Here is a 19,626-nt window from a genome sequence, read left to right as displayed (position 1 = left end):
TGGATTTTGTGTATCCTGGCCTGCCATTGTGGAGCCATCCCTGGTTGCAATAGGACACCTGCTGCATTGGTTTGCAGAGCCCTTGTGCCCTGGGGAAGCCAGAGACACACGATGTTTGGCTGAGCTAATGCTTCCTGCATCCAGGCCAGCAAGCCACACAAACCCTGCGAGCTCCCCTCCAGCCTGCTGGGATAATTTCAGCCAAAATCTCAGGCAAATACTTCTTTCTGACAGTCCAAGCAAGGTGACTAAACAGCTTTGCTGGCCAGGAAGGGCAGAGACGTTCCATGGTTATCCTTCTGCAGGGGGGACAATGCAGAGGGGCAGTAGTTTCGCCTCAGTGACCCAGCAGCTCCTGGGGCCTGGCAGGAGCCTGGCTCCTCGAGGCTTGCAAACAACCCCTTGGAAAACACTGGCCTCGGTGGGGAAGGCATTGTCTGTGTACCCTGCAAGGACAAGGGGCAGGTGCAGACCTCAGAGCCTGCTGCAGCCCAGAGCAGCTGTGGGAATGCACCAGGAGCTCCAGAGCAGGGGGAGCAGCTCTGCCCTGAACCAGCAGCTCCACACTGCTGTTCCTGGCAGCTGGGAACATGGAGGATGTGCTCCTGTCCGACACAGCCAGTGCAACAGGGCAGCTCTGCTGCCACCAAACATTGCTCTTGCTTGGGCACTAAGACTGCCCAGCTGACCCCTGAGCAGTGGGATTCTCACCTTGCAAAGTTTAAACTCTGGGCTCCTGCTCCCATCTGAGATTTCCTGGGAAGCAGGAGCCCTTGTGTCAGGAGGGGCTGAAGGCAGGTGGGGCTCGGGGGGTGGGGGCCCAGGAGCCGGACAGGGGAGGCTGAGCCGGACCTGCAGCCTCCAGCAGGGCTGTGCCCAGCTCCAGGGGACACAAAGGTGTCAGTGAGAGGGACTGCAAAGCACGGCCCTGCCTCTCTCGGGAGACTGTCCTGGTTCCAGGCGGCGCTCCCAGGGGTCACTGCCGGGAGGGGAGCAGTGACTCCATCGGCCAGCAGAGCTGCGCCTGCAGCAGCGCTTCAGGAACAGGAGGATAATGTCTGCACTCAGACCTGTAAGGAGATGGAGACTGGGAGAGCTGGTGGTTGTGACAGAGCAAAGCCCACAGCCCAGAGCAGTGCAGGACAAAGAGCTCCTGCTGCCAGCAGCACTCAGAGGTCAGTGGTGCAGGGCAGGTCCACCTGGTTGCTGTACAAACCCGCTGCCAATTAGCCAGTCTCATTTAGCTGACTTTACATGGCAGTTCTTGAGCGATCACCAGCCTGAAGACACATTAAAGCAGACACACTGTTTGAAGAATAGTGTCTGCTTTTGGTTTCAGACCCAAAGCCCAAACCAGTCTGACCAGCTGGAGCCCAGTTTCAGGTTACACCCTGCCTTGCTCTCTGGGTGACTTAGTGGGTAGTAATCTTTCTCCCAGAACACCTCATGCAGTAGTTTCCTCTTCAGCTATCCCATATGTTGCATCCCCCGCTTCCAGCCCTCCCCAGGCCATGGGACCACTGCTGCAGCAGCTCTCCTGAGATATCACAGTGGGGCAGATGAAAGGGTGAGATAGCAGGCATGGGAACCTACCTGCCCCCTCTGCAGGTCATTGCTCCTCAGACACCACTCCCGAGCCAGATAAGACAAACATCTCCTTTTTATTATCAGTCAGTACACAAAAAAATAAATCAAGACATTAGGTTTAATGCTAAGGCCGTGGTAGGCTGTGGGAAAAACAAAGAGATGGGAACGATATGAGAGAGATCACGGAAAGGAGGAATCTGACCAGGAATGCTGAGGCAGATGTCTGTGATGGGGAGAGGCATGCAGTCAGATTGCCAGCAGGCTCTGGGCAGCAGCTCCTTTCCCTTCAGCTGACACATCAGCCCAAGGAGGCAGCTCTCCTGCCACTGCCTGGGAGGACCAGAGCCATGTCCTGAGCTGGGAATGGCTTCACCAGAGCATTCCAGAACCACTCTGCCCTTAGCCCTGAAAGAGTCCAAGCTCCTAAAAAGTCTGTACACAGATTTATGCTTCTTACACACACACAAACACACACACACACACACATGCATGCACAGACACAGGTTTTCTCTCTCTTAGCAGCAGTTTTCCAAGAGCAGCAGGCACGGGATGCTTAGGGATTGGTGCCAGCCCCACAGCTGGCCCATCAGGCTCTTCACAAATAGCTACAGGGGAACATATAGGACCAGGACTGGGACCAGGACATTGCCAAAGTGGGAATTTCACATGCTGCCTTGGGGCCAGAGATGAGCTTTGGACCTCCTGGAGCTGGGCTGGGCTCACCTTGCATCAGGAGGAATGAGCCAGAAGCAGCAGGAATCCTGCAGACATTAGCTAGTGGTATTCAGCCCACTCCTGTGCTCTGGGAGGTGCCAGGGACTCAAACCAGGCTGTGTGCCCAGAGAAACATGCAGTAAAATCAAAGCTGCAGCTTTCCTGCACAATCAGCAGGAAAAGTATGGACGTTTACTTCACGTGAGAATAAATAGATATTTTCTCAATATGTTCGGGTTCAGCAGGAACACTGGGAAAGCAACCAGGGCAACTCACAGAGAGAAAAATGGTGAACATGTACTGTGCACAGGAGACTGAAACACAGCAGCCAGCCAGCAAAAAGTCTAGGTAAGCTTTTCTGTAAAAAAACAAACCTTAGTGACTTAAGCAGGTATTTCTGTTTCTGTCCATGTTGAAAACAGGGGTGTCACAGAACCCTTGGATCAGGTCTGAATGGTTATGTGAATCCTACAGACCTCAAGAGATGCACCACAAACAGGCAGACTGCTGCAAGGCAGGGCACCTTGCAGAGGACTGGGAGAAGGGGAGGAAAATACAAGGTTAAGTGGCAGAAAGTGACAGTAAAAACAAATTGTTGCTTCTGGTGAGCTTGCACCATCCACCAACAAAAATGCTACACAGATCCAGTTCCAGGCTCCTTTAGGAAGTTGAGCAAAGTTGTGCTCCAGATTTGAGCAGGAAGAAAGATGTAATTCAGAGTTTCACTGGATTGTTTGAGGAACAGATGGATGTCCGAGAGCAACAGACTGCTCCCAGTTCCTGACTTTCCAGAGCAGCCATTTAGCCTAGACAATCACAAATACTAGTACTGCCAAATCACAGTTAAATCTTGGCCTGATGCTCCAAATGTCTTCACAGAGAACGAGTCCTTCAGGCACAGACCTGTGTCTGAAAACAGACCTCCAGAAGCTTTGGGGAGTGCCCCAGTGCTGAGCTGGAGAGAGGGGCTGTAGGTCAGACTGGTTTGGTGGCACTGCTGTAGAACAGACGCTCAGTGTCCTCTGTGGTGGACAGGGTTGAGTTGGTAGCAGTGGGAGGCTGGCGGCGGTGGCTGCTCTTGTTCCTTTTCTTCAGGAAGAAGTAGCCAATGAACACCAGGACCACCATGATGCAGATCCCCAGGAGCACAGCAATCACTACCTCAAAGGCACCTGCAGGAATACGTGGACATGTTAGGAGGGATGCTCCACAAACTCTGATGCAGCAGAACTGGTCAGGATGAAGCAAGCACAAAAGCTGCTGCAGAAGTGCTGGCAAAGAGAAGAGGCAACAGCTGGCATGAGAGCAGGGTGGTCACTGCACAACAGCAAAGAAGAAAGATGGCAAGTGCATGGCACAGCCAGCCTGTCTCTCCCAGATGATATTTCCCATCATTTCCCAGATGCACCACGCCCTCTAAAGGCTGCTCTGTGACTTTGGCAGGCTTGGCCATTTGGTAACCATAGGAATACCAAATTCTTCTGCAACAGCAGCCTTGTGTCACACTTCAACAGCGAAGCCACCAAAGGGTGGTCACAGAAGGCACCTCCTGGCTGGGACAGCACTGAGGGAGTGAGCTATGGAGGATAGGTGGAGTTTCTGGGAAAATACTCTTGGCAGTGTTGTGAACACTTGTTCTCCAATCAACCAAACCCCTGCATCATCAGTGGAGACAGTCAAACATGATGCATTTGAGAGATGGTGTTAATGTAAAGATTAAATCAATCTCTAGGATTTAAGAACAATAACCTTCATGTGACATTTTTTAAAGAATTTTTATTTCAATAGCATAGGGCTTTTTCAGGGTCATCACATTTCCCCACAGTCTTGATATTATTCACATATTCACTTGAGAGAGCTTTCTTGCAGAAGCTAGTAGTCCTTATGTGAAAATGGCCCTTAGGAAGAGTTTTACTTCCAATTTTTCAATGTTGGAAGTGGAACATTCATGCAAGTTGACAGAAAGAAAAGCATGGGTCTCTGTATGAGCTATCAAGTCACAGACACAGGAAAAAATGGACCACAGTTGCACAGTGCACAGAAGCACCTCTTGCCACTGCCAGCATCCCCCAATCCCACACTGCCCCCAGCTCCAAAAGGGGTGTGGGAGAGAGGGCTACTCTTTGCAAGGAAAGACAATGCATTTTTCAGGACAAGGAGAAGCAACAAGGTTGGGAACATGGTTACTCACTTAACATAGCAGTTTGGGACTCAAATGATTCCCATCTTCGGCCAATGACATCTGCTTCTGAATTGGGAACACAGGAGGAAAGAAGGTTTACAAAGAAGGTTGGGAACAAGGGATAAGACAGTTTTCTGAGGAACCCATTTGCAGTGCTCTGAAGTCACTGAAGGCACATGGCATCCCTTCTCCACTGAGCTCTCAGGGAGGCTGCCAGGCCCAGCTGAGGGAGGTACTCTGCCTCTTAACACATCCAGTTTGGTAGAATTCTTCCTGTTGGCCTCCAAAGCAATACCTACCAAGTATACAGTGTAACCCTTTCTCTTTTTTTGTTTAAAACTTCAGGCTAATATGAGTCATTGACGATTTTCTCAGTTTCTCCCCTGTGGGTCATGGCCAGGGTTTGATAGCAGGGCATCACTGACTGACAGCTCCTCTTTGGAAGCACAGAACTTTATCTGAAGTGGTTTTCCCAGTCTGATCAGTAAAACTCCAGCCCTCATGTGTGCTTACTTGTGATGCCTGAACAGGATTTCATGCACTCCTCCTCTTGTTCAAAGTTGTTGCTGTTGCCACCACAGCCCCCATAGGTGAAGGGGTCACATTTCTCCAAGAATGGGTTGTAGTACCAGCGGGGGATGCTCTCAGTGCACTGTCCAGTATCAGGCAAGTCCACACAGTGGCCTGGCAAAGCAAGGCAGAGGTGCTTTAGCCCAAGCAGTGTCTTCCCAGAGCAGCAAAATTTTGTGCTCACAACAAAAGAGCACAAGCAGCACAGCAGAGGAAATCCATAGCCAGAACTGTGGCTTTCAGGTCCCCAATGCTCAGTTGCCAGCTGGTCAAATTGGCAATGCCAAGGTGAGCTGGCATTAATCCACTAGCAAGCAGAGAAAGGAATATCAGAGTGTGCAGTCATGGTAAACCCTGGATTCACTCCCCTGTGGAAATGACCTGTCCTCCCTGGGAGACAGAAGGGAACATGAAGAGCCTGGACACACAGAAACCACAGATCAGCTCAGGTCTCCTCTACAAATAAGCTGCATTTAAGTGCCTTGAAATACATTCTTTTAAGCCAGTGATAGATCCACTGTCCATGGTTCAAAAACAAGGCAAAGATATGGGATTGAACAGACATTGCTGTGCCCCCCACACTGCTTTGGTTTGCACTACTTCCAAAAAAAAAAAGTGCTGCAAGGTTTTGACCAGGTCAGGTACTGTGTCCAGCAAGCAATATGACCTACCTGAAAGGAAAAAGTTTAGGCAGGAGAGTGAAAGCCTACTGTCAACAGCTGTCCTCAAGGTCAGAGAACAGGCCTTTGCTCATTTCAGGCACTATCCAGATGCTATACCTGGTTTTGGATTTACAGAGGGAGGCAGTTTTACCATAGAACAACAAACTGAAGAAAAACCAAAAGCTGGCAGAAGTCAGTCTAGGTGCTCTGGATGGTACATACCTTGCTTATGAGTGACATTGATTTTCTGCAGTCTGTTGAACTCACGAGCATCTGCAAGGGAAACATTTCATGTTAAAACTTCTCTCACCAGTTCAAAAGTAATGTCTCTGTCCATGCAGACTGGAGCAGACAGAGCTTTCTTGCACATTCCTTTGCTATCACAAGCCAGAGGAAGGGAAATATCATTTGATATTCTTATGTATCTCAAAGCTATAAGAGGAACATGGGGAAAAATAAAATGTAGTAAAAAACTCTTCCCAATTTCCAATCCACAGATACAGAGACAAAAGTAAAGAAAACAAAGGCTGCACTTTAATTTTTGTTTTCCATCAAAAAGTATAGGAAAAGTCACTCCAAGTTTTAAGAAATATAAAAGAGCACTAGTGCAGAATATAAGAGAGGGCAAGAGAGATTAATCATAGGCTTGCAAATCTAAAAAGGCAACAAAATACCCACACATAGGAAAGAGTTTATGGGAATTCAGAAGAGGTGAGGAGGGATTGAAGAAGGGAGGAGAGAGGGTGGATTTGAGCATCTCACCACTGTGCATTTACATTAGCATAAGATATTAAGGGGACTGTGCCACTGGACAGACTTGGAGAAACAGTGGTTTCCTTCTCCATTTCCCAACTTTAAGAGAGAAGGTAAGGTCATTCAGCAAGGAAAATATTGAAAGGGGTCAGCAAGACAGGCCTGAAGTCTTACAGATAGGTGCAGAGAAGAGAGTCATAGCTTATTTAAGAGGCAGAAAGAGGGAAGGTCATCTCTTGCAGTCAGCAGAGACACAGGAAATGGCAGAACCTGCAAACATAATACTGTGGAAAGAGATAATGCCACGTCAGGTTAGCAGATAAGAACAGGAGACACCAAAAAGTATTGATTCAGCACCTGTAAGTCATATTGCACCCATTCCTGGGCAGATGGTAAAGTTGTCTGAAGCAGAATTTAAAGCACTTACATCGTTCACAGAACATCTCATCCGATTCATCAGCACAGTCGGGAGTTTCATCACACTCCAGATAGGCATCAATGCAGCAACCATCCTTGCATCTGAAGAAGGGGGCCTGACAGTTCCCATTGCATACTGCATCAGAAACAGTTCAGATAGCTCATTAAAATTCATTGTTTCTCCCTGCCAGATGCTTTACGAAGGACTTAAAAGCTGCTGATAGGGCTGGCAAACAAGAAACAAGGCAGATTGGTAAAGGTCTCTCCTCAGTGCCACCCTAGACTCAAAAAAGAAAAAAAAACCTGTTTATAAAGGAAACGTTGCACTGAAAACAGCTGTGTTTCCTCTCAGAAAGAAGTACATAGCAGGTGGAAGCAAGAATGAGCTACTTGGAAAGAATATGGAGACACTGCCCAAGCCTGGGGTTTAATTTGGGAAGCCAAACTGAAACCTGCACACTGGGCTGCAAGAGCTTCAAACCTCTTTGCTCTAGAGGTGGCCCAAGTGCTGAGTACTGTGCCCAGCTCTGAGCTGCCCAGTGATAAAAAACATTGGCATACTAGAGTAAATCTCAGCAAGAGCCTGGAACACAAGACCCAGCATGAGGAGAAGACAGATTATAGAAGAGACATTCATTTTGGAGCACACTAATAGAATGAACAGCAAAAGACAGGAGTTGCAACAAGAGAAAGCAATTCAATATGAGGAGAAAAAATTATGAGGGTCATCAAACACTGGCACAGTTTGACCAAAGTGTAAAATCTCCTTTTTCAGAGATACCCAAATCTGAACCAGATACAGTGCTGAGCAACCTAGTGTGACTCAAAGCTGCTTTCAGTAGTGGCTTGGATCAGATGACCTCTAGAGGTAATCCCCAACCTAAATTATGCTGTGACATGAAAGTGAAAGGCTTAGTAAAGAAATTAGTCTCCAGTGCCCCACTTTCCACATTGAGTCCTAATCAAAAGCCACAGGAATGGACATGAGACACTCAGCCCAAGCTTGCAGTAGGATTTCACTGCCCTATGGGAGACTCACCTGGCTGTTGTCGCCCACCAACAGAACCTGAAGAGACAAGGGGAAAATAAAATAAAATAAATTTACCACCACAACATTTTGTCAGCTTAACAGCAGCTTTATATTGCCCTCATGTACCACATGAGAAGAGTGTATTTTCTGGAAGGAGGCCTTGGATTACAGAGGTGAAATGTGGATGCCCTCACTCAGAGCACTCAGAGATCCAGATGAGTTGTAGCCACGTGAGGCAGGCCTGGAGGAGCACAGGGGAACTTCCCACCACAAGCTAGACCATTTCCAAATTGTCTTTCTTTTCCAAGGATTTTAATCTCCTTCTTAAGCTGTGCACTGCAATGGGCCTAGCAGAGGCTCAGCCCATTTATCTGAGCAGCACTAAATTGTTCTCTAGTGGCTTGAGGGTGCCAAGGAGGGAGCTAAATTTCATTTTGGGAGTGAAGCACTTCTGGCCCCCAACTGCACAATGCTGCTCTCTGAATTTTGGTTTCAGATGTGACACAAAGATTTGGTGAGGGAATACCAAGGACACTGTCCAGTTTTTTAGGAGGTGGGTCAGATACCTTGGCAGCTTAAGACAATGACTGCCCATCCATAATTAGCCCAGTCTCCTCAGCTTAGGGGGCTCTAACCAGGTGTCAGCCAAGAGGCTGCAGTACTTGCCCACAGGGTCATCCCAATCCTATGAGAACGAGGGGGCTGGATTTCTGAAGGACTCACCTCTGACATTCTTGCAGGCAAGCTCACACTCCTCTTCTCTTAAGTAATTATTCTTGTTGGGCTTGCAGCCACCAAAAGTGAACTCCTCACACTGTTGCAGGCTGGGGTTGTAGAACCAGCGTGGAAAGGATCCCCGACACCAGCCCACCTTCTTTGGAGTCAAACAATGCTCTACCAAGAAAGTTAGCAGCAAAGGGTCTGGGTTAGGTAAGCCCTTTGGAAGACTTTCTGTTTTGTACATGTGAAGGGAAACAAAACCTTCCAAAGGACATGTCTGAAAGGTTTATAAAATCTTGACCAACATGGAAAAGGACAGTAGAGAATCATGGAATTAATTTTTTTATATGAAAGGGAGAGTCACAAAACCAAATTAGTAGGTGCCACACCCATAAAACAAAAGGAGCTGCATCTCCACACAGAACATAGTCAACCTGTAAAAACCCTTGATTCAGGAGGTTGTTGCATTTCAAGGATTGCAGGAGGTCAAAACGGGATTCATACATGGTTATTGAACACAAAGACAGCCATCTTCTGCTTAAAAAAAATCTCCCAGCTGCAAAATCCTTGGGGATTAGTCAAGTATAGTAGAGACTGACTGATAGCATGTCATGTTCTTGCACTCTTTCCAAAGTACCAACCCCTGCCCACTGTTGAATGCAGTGTACTGGACTTTGGTCAGACCATTAGCATCACTTGACATGGCTGCTCTTACATTTTTATGGTATCTGAGGTAGGAGAAAACATCCCCTGCTTAACAACTAGTCAACCATTTGTCTAAGATCTCCTTATTCCTAATACACATGTAATGCTGAACATTTTCATCATTAAACAAAGCCTTCAAAGAAAAAAATATCCAGGGACACATTTAATGTCTTGCAGACAGCAAGGCTCACCTTCTGTCTGCTCAGAGCTCAACACCATGATGGTGATGTTGGTGAAATCTTGTTGCTGTGCAGTGTCTGTGACAGTGAGTTGGAAGACATAAGTCCCCACCTGGAGGTTGGAGATTTCTACCTGATCTCCTTCGTGCTCCTGAGAATGCAAAAGAAAGGCTTATGTAGGAGAAAAGTAGTTCTAAGGAAGAAATGACTGAAGCTAGGCAAGGTCTATGTTCCTGCATTAGGGAGGAAGGAACTTGGATGGAAATCTTCAAGCAGATGTCTGAAATGAAAAATGTCTCAGTGCTAGACAATTCCCCCAAAACCCATGGACTGGTACCCAGCTGGAATGGAGAAAACAAGTAACACAAACAATTAGGTATTTCATGTTTTGGGGCATTGTGAAAGCACAAGAGAAAATAAAACTCCTTGGAGAGGACAGAAATACCTGTAGTTTGTATTTTACTTTTTAAAACTTAAAACCTATTATGAATAATTCACTTAGTATACAAGGAATAAGGTAGCTGTATTTAATTATTTTGTCAGAAGAGAAAGCTACAATATTATTGACACAAACTTTTCTTCTATATTTACAACAGAATTGGACCTTCATTTCCATGCTATCTCTGGTTTTGATAAGGTTTCAATAGCACACAGCCTCACTACATACAATTTTTTTTGCAGTTGACACATTATATTAGGGGACTTCCCCCCCACCTTCACAGTTGTTTTAGCAGGGTAAAGGCAAAAGGAAAGCAGCATTTGCTGAATTACACAGACCCCTTGGCACTCTGGTGTTTGCCACTGCTGATATTCAAAATCAGCTGTGGGCCTGAGGTACTTGTTTGCTACTTCTTCCAAAAGGTGCCACAAGAACTCCATACCAACTCCATGGCTTTTCAAAGCATTTTACAGAAATTTAAAAGAAGTAATTTGAGCTCCTAAAGCCACAGTTCAGCAAATAGGCAGTGTTCACACCCCAGAGATCTTGGATCCAGACAGGAGTCATGAGTTCTGCTTCAGCTCAGATAAAAAAGAGAGGCAAAGTCCAGGAAAGCCCCAGGAGAACAGAAAGAGAGTCTGAGACTGGATTGTTCAGAGACAGAAGAGGAAATGCACTGAAGTGGACAGAGCAGAACTAAGAGAAGGCCCTTCACTGAACTGTGAGATCTTGGGACCAGAGGCAGCTCTTGCATGGAAGCTCTGCCCTCCCAGCTGCTCCCACCCAAGCACGTCAGGTGCTGCTCAGGAAGGCAGCATCCTGTGCAGGGAGCCTGAGACCTAATCAGGCCAAAAAGGACACTTCTAAGTAGTGTTTGAGAGAAGGAGAGCAATCACAAGGAGTGTTCCATAGTTTTTGGGAACAGGCTCCTGGGTGGACTGCCTTAAGAGGGAAGGACAATGTGACTTTAAAATCAGGGCTCTGGTTGACCAACCTAGAGCAGATCACAGATGCCACTGAGCAAGCTGCTTGTTCCCTGCAGCTCCCTACCTTCATCTCTGCAGAGGGGTCACCAAGGATCTGTTTCCATTCATAGCTGACTATGCCGTGGTCATCCGTGCTCTCCGTGCCTCTCAGCATCACTGGCTCCCCCGGCTGTACCCTCATGTCCTTGACAGCACGGGCTGTTGGAGGGTGGTCATCTGCAGAAGAAATGTAGAACAAGGCTTGGGTAAGAGGCTGAATGGTCCAGTCCTTGTCTCCATTACAGAAAGACAAGGGAAGGGGATTCTTCCAGGCTAAATCAACCCAGACTCCAAGTGGTGGAAGGAAAACACTTATATATACAGCTGTGCTCTTTGTAGCCTGAGCAATCAACAGGCAATCAGTACTGTTATTACTGCCCTCACTAATTTAATGAGTCCACAACCCACTGTGGCAGTCTCCTTGAGCCAGCTGGCTCCCTGGGCACTTCTGTCCACAGGAAACACCATAAGAGGGTGGCCCTGTGGCTACAGCCACTGTGCTTCTGAGAGTGGGACCACATCCTCACAGAAGAGCACAGAGCAATGTCTGCCCTTCACTTAGGGAAATGGCCTGATGAAAAATGTGGAAGTGACTCTCATCATTCCTACCACTACCTCTAACACTAACATGTTAGAGTATTTAGCCAGAGCAACACAATGTGGGACGTGGATGAGAAGTATTTCACTTCCAACTCATCTTCCACCCCTCTCTCTGACCTACATCTCTTTAAAACAGCACAAAAACGCCACTCATGAGATTGTGATTTTTGTACCGTTCCATGGATTAGTTTACCAGCAATTTCCACAATCTATTAAATGTTTTTTCAGACTGTAAGTACAAGAGATGAAAACTGACCCCTGCCTGTGCCAGCAAGAACAGCCTGTCCAATAACACCACTGAGCCTGACTCATAACTCCTTTTGGCCTGAACGTCTCTGTGGCAGGCTTTGTGCATAGCTCAGGCTGTAAAACTCCACCTGCTAGCACCTGTACCAAGTGCAAACTCAGTGTTCCAGCTCAGCCTGAGTCGTTTGTAAAGGCGCCAGCCACCATTTATAAGCTAGATAGAAATCACTCTGCCATTACACTGCTATCCACTGTGATTGAAGGAGAGGATTAGTGCCCAAACCCCTTAGAAAATTACTCCATTAGCTGATTATTTTCACTGTTGCAGACTTGCTCCTAATTTCCTGTTTGAATCCTGTGTATCTGGATTCATATCCCAGCTGCTGACTCCTGCTGCAGTCTACTGAAGGGACATTTAATACAAGGCATATGTACAAACAAACCTGACATCAAAACAGGCCACTCAGTTCTTTTGTCACCTTGTACACACCACTGCAAGCTCTGCAAAGGGGACACATGCCTGCCATTCCTGCCAGGCAAACACCAGGAGCCTGGCAGGGAGAAAGGCAGCCTACTCCCTGCCATCATCCTGCCAGGGTGAGCCCAGTAGGTGGATGCAATTGCACAAGGAAAAGACCAGTTTTTCAACAACACAGAGCCTGATCCTTAACTCATGACTCCAAATCATGTTTTTCCTTGTAAAAGCTCAGTTCTATTCAATGGGTCAGCAGCTTCTCCAGTTCCCATCTCTGATTAGCCAAATTTACTGACTCTCCTCACACCCAGAAGAAAAGTCAAGAGTATTTCTTTATTTGTGATGCCTGCTAAGGAGTAATGCTCACTAGAAATCAAGGATTTGTCTTTCATGTCCATCTCTTTTCTCCTTAGGATGCCTGAAAGTTGAGTGACTTTGGAGTATTTCTGCCACACTGCCTGTAGGAAGCATTCCCTGGTAACATGTCTGTTTTCCACCTGAGCTTCAGAACCAAGTGCTGACTGAGCCAGGGTATCCACAAGTGCTTGCAGAGTGGAGGCTCCACTGTTTTGCTCTGAAAGTCTGTATGAAAAACGAAAGTCACCTTTGCTATAATGCTCTTTTGACCATGGGAAGTTTCTGTAGTAAAACTCTAATTAACAGGGAGGTTAAAGCTTTATGATGCTGTCTGTGGCATGCTCTTTAAAGTGAAACATACTCCTGGAGTCACATCATCAGTGACAATTTCCATTCCCATTTATATAACACATCAGTAGGGGATGTATCTTTTCTCTGTGATTCCAGAGGAATGCTTGATAGAGGATATCCAAATTGCTTTAAAAAAGTTTTATTACTCACACTGTATTCACACCTTTAAAAAAATTTCTTCTTGTTTAAAAGCTCATGCAGTCTGTTGCTTGCGTGGCTTCACCTGAACCAAAATTGATTGGGGAACAGGAATTTAGAAGATAATAAATTTCTAAAGAGTTTCAAAAGTAAAGCATCTAAGTGGGGGAAGAGACCCCACTAGGGACCTTGCTATGCAAACCTGCAGGCACCATTGAAATCCCATGGCAGAATGTACTTGCAAAGCTCACAGTCTGGAGGTTTTTTTTCCTTCTGGAACTTAGATACTGACTTTTGCCCTTGAGATCCACAGAAAACCAGATTTCCTCCATTCCAGAGCTCATGCAGATACACCCTGAGTAGCTGAGACTACAAAGCAATGCTCAAAAATACCTCAGAATGATTTGAGGCTGTCACTAGAAAAAGCAGGAGAGCTTTCTCGTGGTGACTGAGGGGCCCCTGCAGCCCACTGCTGACTGCCTGTGCAGGAGCAACATGCAAAGGAGACAAGTGTGCCTTGCACTGGGGACACTGAGGCACCAGGATGGGAAAATCTCACTGGGGACAGAAGCCACTGCTCAAAGCCACTGACCAGGCCAAAAATGAGGCCACCCAAATTCCAGCATCCACGAGACACAGGAGATTTCAAGTGTCAGAAGCTAGGGGAGCCTGTCTGCTGCAAAAGCAGGTGGGCAGCAGTGTGACTCATCTCAAAAATGCTGAAGTTCTGCCCCTGCATTGCTTTCAGGGAAGTAATTCAAAAGTGAAGAGCTTTCTCACTCATCCACACTAGAAAACTCTCCATTTCCATGGGCAGAGGTAATGAAAGATGACACTGCTGCCACAGTATTAATTTGCCTGAGGTGGCAACAGAGAGAAGGGAGCAAGGCAATGCAATTCTGTGCCTGGAGAAAGAGAAATACAGGCTCTTACTTTAGGGCTTCATCCTGGCTGGGCAGTAAATGCAGTCATGACAAAGCCATACAGTTTTCTATCAACTCATGCACAGACAAGCAGCTCTCAGCATTAGTTTCTAGAGGTTTTTGTAGTGGTTTGTAAATGGTGCACACAGCAGGTCAACTTAACCTCTCAAAAACAATATAGTATGACTGAGTGGATTATATTTGCAGAATAATGTAAGATGCTGCTGTCACTAGGTTCCCTCCATCCTTTCTCAGAGTGTGGGAAACCAGTCCTATTTGCTTTAGCAGGCAGAAGGAAAGACTTTCCCATAGGTATTTCTGGCATTTTAGTAAAGCGTGGTCTCTTTGAGGAGACTGGAGTTCTGGAGACAGGACATGATGCAGCCACTTCAGTAAATGCTGCATGACAAACACCAATTTCACAGCAAGCAGAGTGGAAGCCCCTCACTGCCCACTCTGAGCAGGGAGCTGGACCAGCTGATCCTCCAGGACCCTTCCAGGACACATTAGCCCCTGAATCTGTGCTGTAGGTACTGACTGTGCAACTTCCCATCTCCTGGCCTGAGCTCAAGGATGAGCAGCTGGCTCAGGGCTCAACAGCATCAGCCAAAGGGGGACCTGTCCCAGCCCCAGCTGTGATACCAGTGCTGCTCATTTTAGCTGCCCACAGAAAGGAAACCAGCATGGAACCAAACATTTGAGGAGGACTGAGCTTCATCTTGGGGAGATCTCCTTTAGAAATGCATTACCAAAGTTTTAGTCTGCAAATCTCCCTCCATGGTGAGGCAGGAGCAGAACCCTGTGGTTCCCAACCACTTCCCATCTCCCACTCACAAGCCCTGGATTCAACAGGAGGAGGAGAGTGTCACTGAGCATTTCTCAACAACCACAAAAGTTTCAGTTCAAGAAATGGACAAAGGTTCAGGGAGGTTATTTTCCAGTTTCACACCCAAAACTGGTTTGCCTAGACCAGAATAAGCTGGGCTAGTTACTTAAACACTGGGCTCCATTATAACCAATAAAGTGCATGGTGAGCCTGCCCCTCCCGGATGAGCCAGGCAGAAAACTCGCACCAAAGTTCAGGCTCAGGAATCATTTAAGATCGTGCCTTTTAACAATAACATCAGAGACTTCAGGCTGTGTGTTAGCTGAAACAGGCAAGAGACAGTGCCAAGCTGTCGTCACCAGCTTGCAAAGAACTCAGAACTCTTGTTATGCAAACTACCGAAAATATATTCATAAGATGTGCAGAACCCAGATTTCAGCTGTATTCACTGTTGCCTGTACCCACAGCTTTTTCTGAAATCATAACACTGTAAGAATGGCCACAGTGGGTTAGAGCAGGTTCCCCTGTCCCTGTGTTCACTTGCCAACAGTCTCGCTGTGGGTGCTTGAACAAGAGCAAGAGCTGCAAGAATATGCTCTGCCTGCTTTCAGCTACTTCCACCAGGCTCCAGAAACACTCCAAGATTAAATTTGTCCATTCAGCAGCCCCCAGCTGTGTGCTCTCTTTCAAGTGTTACCTGGTCTCCTCCTAACATACATAAACCTCTTAATTCAACAAGTCTGCTCTCTGTAGTAGCAGTAGTGTGGCTCTTATAAGTTGTGACTTTTTTGTTTAATGTCACCCACTGGGATCACAAAATGGATATTTCATTATTCACTAGAAAAAACATGCATTTAATTCTTGTCATTGCAGAGGGTGTCAGGAAAGTGATACAGGCAAAGACTCCTAGAATAGCATAACATACAGGAAAGGAATGCATGATAAAGCAGCAGATAAGCTTCCTGCACACCCTTAGGGCCACAATTGGGGGCTGACAGTAACCTGGAATCCAGAGTAGTCACAAAACTTCACATTTTAGCACTGATAGAGCACAACAGCAGGAAAACTACAGTTTCGTCTCCAGTCCAAAATCTGGATTTTGGGAGGAAGACCTGACACGCCAAGAACAGCTCCCTTTAACACTTGCTTCACCTGGCCTCTTCAGGCATCCCTAAAAGGTCCAGAAGCAAAAATACTGTAGAGCTTCCTCATGCTGCCAGGTGGACATGCTCAGTGCCCAGAGGCTCCTTCCCCTTTTCCCCCTCAGTGACAGCCAGGCATCCACCTTCCTGTCCAGACAGGTCCTGCAAGGACCCAATTCCAGCATCATGGCTGGAGGGGGATGGGGTTTTGGGTTGGATTTTACTGGTTTGTATCTGAATCAAAATGGGCATTTGCATTCTCAAGTGTCTCATCAACTGGTATGGGGAGGAGGACTCAGCTATTTCTCCAGTAAGATAACTCCCTTGGTTTCCTTTCCCTTGCTAGCCCTCCAGTGTCATTCAAGGTGATTCAGAAAGCTTTTGGTATCGAAGACAATGCCTAAAAATTTCAGAGAGGAGGGGAACCACACTCCAAAGGTCAGACACAGCTGCAAAGAGACCGAGCCCTTCCTGCACCCACAGCATCTGGGGCACAAGCCCCAGGTGAGTGAGGAGAGGCACCTCCAGGCAGAGGTGCATTTCTGGAGTGCTTTTCACTTCTCACTGATGAGCCCTCCTGGGTCTTCCTGCTCCACCTAGCCATCCCAGGAGCTGTGAAAGGAGCACTAGGGATGGACTGCAAGACAGCAACTGCAGATTGGTGTTTGAGGTGCTGCAGCTCGGTGCCATATTTTAGCAAACATGCCACTGCTGGTCACACAGAGAGCTCGAGACAGGGAGTGACCCTGGGACACTTTCTAAAGATGCATACATATGGAATGCCAGACCCTGGGACCAGCCAAGAGACAAGGGGCTTGCAGCCTCCTTGTACAAGGCACTGCTCCACAGATGTAAAGAGGCCAAATTGCTCAACAGTTAGTACATTGTATTTTAATCTAATCTTATGAAATCAGGATGTATTGGAGATGATGCATTCCCTTTTCCTCCTACAACAAAGCATATAGGAGTTGAGATACTGCCAGCATGCCACCTCCAGTCTTGGGAATGTGGCCTTCAGTTCCTAACTGCAGCTCCTGTGGAAAGGACTTTGAGCCTGGAACAGATATGTGGGAGAACTACTGAAAGAGTGAGACACTTTTACCAAAAGGCCCTAAAATCCAGTAGGAAGCCACAAGTAGGAACAGAGGACTAGGAGGACCACTTCTGCTGCACTGCTGTTCAAGCCAGCAACACCCAAGGGCTGCTTCTGAGAAGCTGTGCCCTGCTCCAAACCCCTCACAGTGCTGCTCAAGATAGAGAAGTGGTCATTGTGGAGTTAGGGGCCATTTCACATCTCCAGCACCCACAGGGCTTCAGGCTCTCACATGCCAGCAGAAGATCAAAGATCTGTTCAGCTCACACCATCAAGCCCTTGCACCCACCTGGATGCTCTCCTTGCCATCTCCACACATCCTTTCCCTCCCACAGGTGGGCTGGGAGGGGGTGTGAAGAGGATCACCCATAGAGATATCCCCTGACAGCCCTTGCCCAGGGATCAACAATGATAAACTGGCTATGGCTGCCAAAGACCCAGCCAGGCCAGAAACATTCCAGCCTTCTTAGGCTTCAACCAAACACAGAAGGAGGAACTGCTGTGTTTTTTTTACTGTTTCTGAGCACACAGCAATTCTTCAGAGATGGCAGGTGGCCAGCTTCAAATTAGTTCTTTTTCCACCTGTCTCTCTGTGTCCAGGTGTAATCTTTTAGAGCAGGAAAACAGGGATTGGAGAGGAGAAACCCACCTCCAAAGGGGAAAATTTATAACCAGCCTCCCCCAGCTATTTCTCTCCCAGCAGCAGTGACCAGCCCAACAAGGAGAGCAATACTGACACACCTCACTATCCAGGCTGCTGTTAAATAAAGGTAAGTGGATTGCATCTTGCTTTCAGCCCCTGAGCAATTAAGAGATTAATTCAGCCCTTTAAAACCTGGTGATGTGTAGATTTTTGAAAGATTTCACTTTCCAACCTCAAAGGCCCAGGGGAAGAGAGAAAAAAAATAATACCTTGTTGTCTACATTGTCAAGTAGCAAAAACTCTGACTTTGGTGATCACACCCTCCACTTGCTTCAAAGAGGTCAAAGAGAGATTCCCTATTCATTTACTAACAGGTAAACTGAGGCATAAAATCTTAAAAATGAGTATTGTGGTTTGGGAAAACCTTTGTGGCAGAAGAAAACACAGAAACACCACTTTAGCACCACTCTGCCCCGAGTGTTTGGCAGCACTGCTGCTCATTTGATGGCCAGAGGAGCTGGCACTAATTAACCACTAATGCTCTTCCAGACTCGGTTTGCAGGGATCCACTATGGGCACCTTACCACTAGGTCTGTGATCCTGCATTGCCAGGTAGGAATCGTACACCTCCTTCTTCAAGAAATTGACAAAGCCGATCTTCCTAGCAAACCTGCAGACGAAATTCTTCTCATAGAGGCAATTGAGGAGAAAGCAGCCCCTGATGTGGTCCTCCTCCGAGGCCGGTCCCTGCTCCACGAGAGCCAGGTTACAGGCAGGGTCCTTACAGCAGGCTCTCACGCAGTCCCTGCTCCGGTGCACCATGGGGGACGACAAGAAGGTGGCTCCATTCTGGACGGAGGCGTCTGTGTCCAGCACCCAGTCCGGCAGCCCTGCCGTGAAGTCCTCCAGGCACATCTCACCGAAGGGTTTTCCCGTCTGCCCTTCGCCCAAGTCCATCACCAGCACCAAGCACACCCAGGGCACAAACCACGGACCCGGGCTCCTCCTGGCCATCTTGGCGCCCCGGTCCTCACTGTCTGGAGACTTCAATCCTTTCCTAAAGGAAGGGAGAAGACACACGAAGCTCAGAGGGACTGTTGGAGTGCGTGCCGAGCCGGGGCACGGCCGAGGCTGCGCTCTGGACTCCGACTCGCCCCAGGCAGCCGCTCAGGTGTGTCCCCTGACCCTGCACCTCGTCCCCGGGCATGTGGCCCCAGCCCCACCTGGCGCCGCTGCCGGAGCGGGGTGTCCCCGCCGCCCCTCCACCGCCCAGGTGTGCCCGCAGCCGCGGCCAGCGGAGACAAAGGCTCGGGAGCACAGGAAGTGAAAACTAACTCCCTAGGAGAGTGGGGAAAAAAAAAAATCAAGTCACTCCCTTGAATGCTGAATTGCGTAAGAGGAAGGGGAGGAGAGACAAGCTGATACGATCTTTTACTCCCTTTGGAGCGGAGCCGGGAGCGATTCTCTCGCTTCCGCAGGTGCTCCGGACGAGCATCCCACCTGCTGGGTTCCAACTACATCCCCGTGCTAAGGATGCTCCAAAGGCACTGAAAGCCGAGAAGAGGGGGATCTGTGTCCTGTGGCAGTCGCCCTTGTGCTCCGGTGCGCTCACTGGCACGGAGCACCATTAGCACCATTAGCGTCTCGCTAACCCAAATGAGTCAGCCTTGCCGCCCTGTCTGCAGTGCCCACCGCCGGCGCTGCTGCGAGAGGTTTTGTGCTCAGTGCAGCATCCCGAAATAATTAATTCCCTGCTCTTGGGACACAGGGTTTTGTTGTTGCTGTTTTGGGGGGTTTTTGTTTGTTTGTTTGTTTTTTCAGTCAAAGGTCTTGGGATCATACTTGGAGG

General features: G+C 47.8%; 1 protein-coding gene across 1 annotated transcript; it reads right to left on the bottom strand.

The window, feature by feature from the left end:
- Positions 1–1,642: 1,642 nt before the first annotated feature.
- On the bottom strand, positions 1,643–18,791 carry SPINT1 (serine peptidase inhibitor, Kunitz type 1; the record flags this gene model as incomplete). Its single annotated transcript, XM_079308530.1, has 10 exons — positions 1,643–3,473; positions 4,493–4,549; positions 4,997–5,167; positions 5,938–5,988; positions 6,896–7,021; positions 7,925–7,951; positions 8,639–8,809; positions 9,532–9,670; positions 11,009–11,160; positions 18,362–18,791. 10 exons carry the CDS (start codon positions 18,789–18,791, stop codon positions 3,277–3,279), a joined length of 1,521 nt encoding a protein of 506 aa, XP_079164656.1. The 3' UTR covers positions 1,643–3,276.
- Between the last annotated feature and the right edge of the window lie 835 nt (positions 18,792–19,626).

Source organism: Erithacus rubecula (assembly GCF_903797595.1).
Source record: "Erithacus rubecula genome assembly, chromosome: 6".
NCBI classification, from domain to species: domain Eukaryota; kingdom Metazoa; phylum Chordata; class Aves; order Passeriformes; family Muscicapidae; genus Erithacus; species Erithacus rubecula.
The sequence above is the reverse complement of the archived record's forward strand: the minus strand, read 5'-3'. Positions and strand labels throughout refer to the sequence as shown.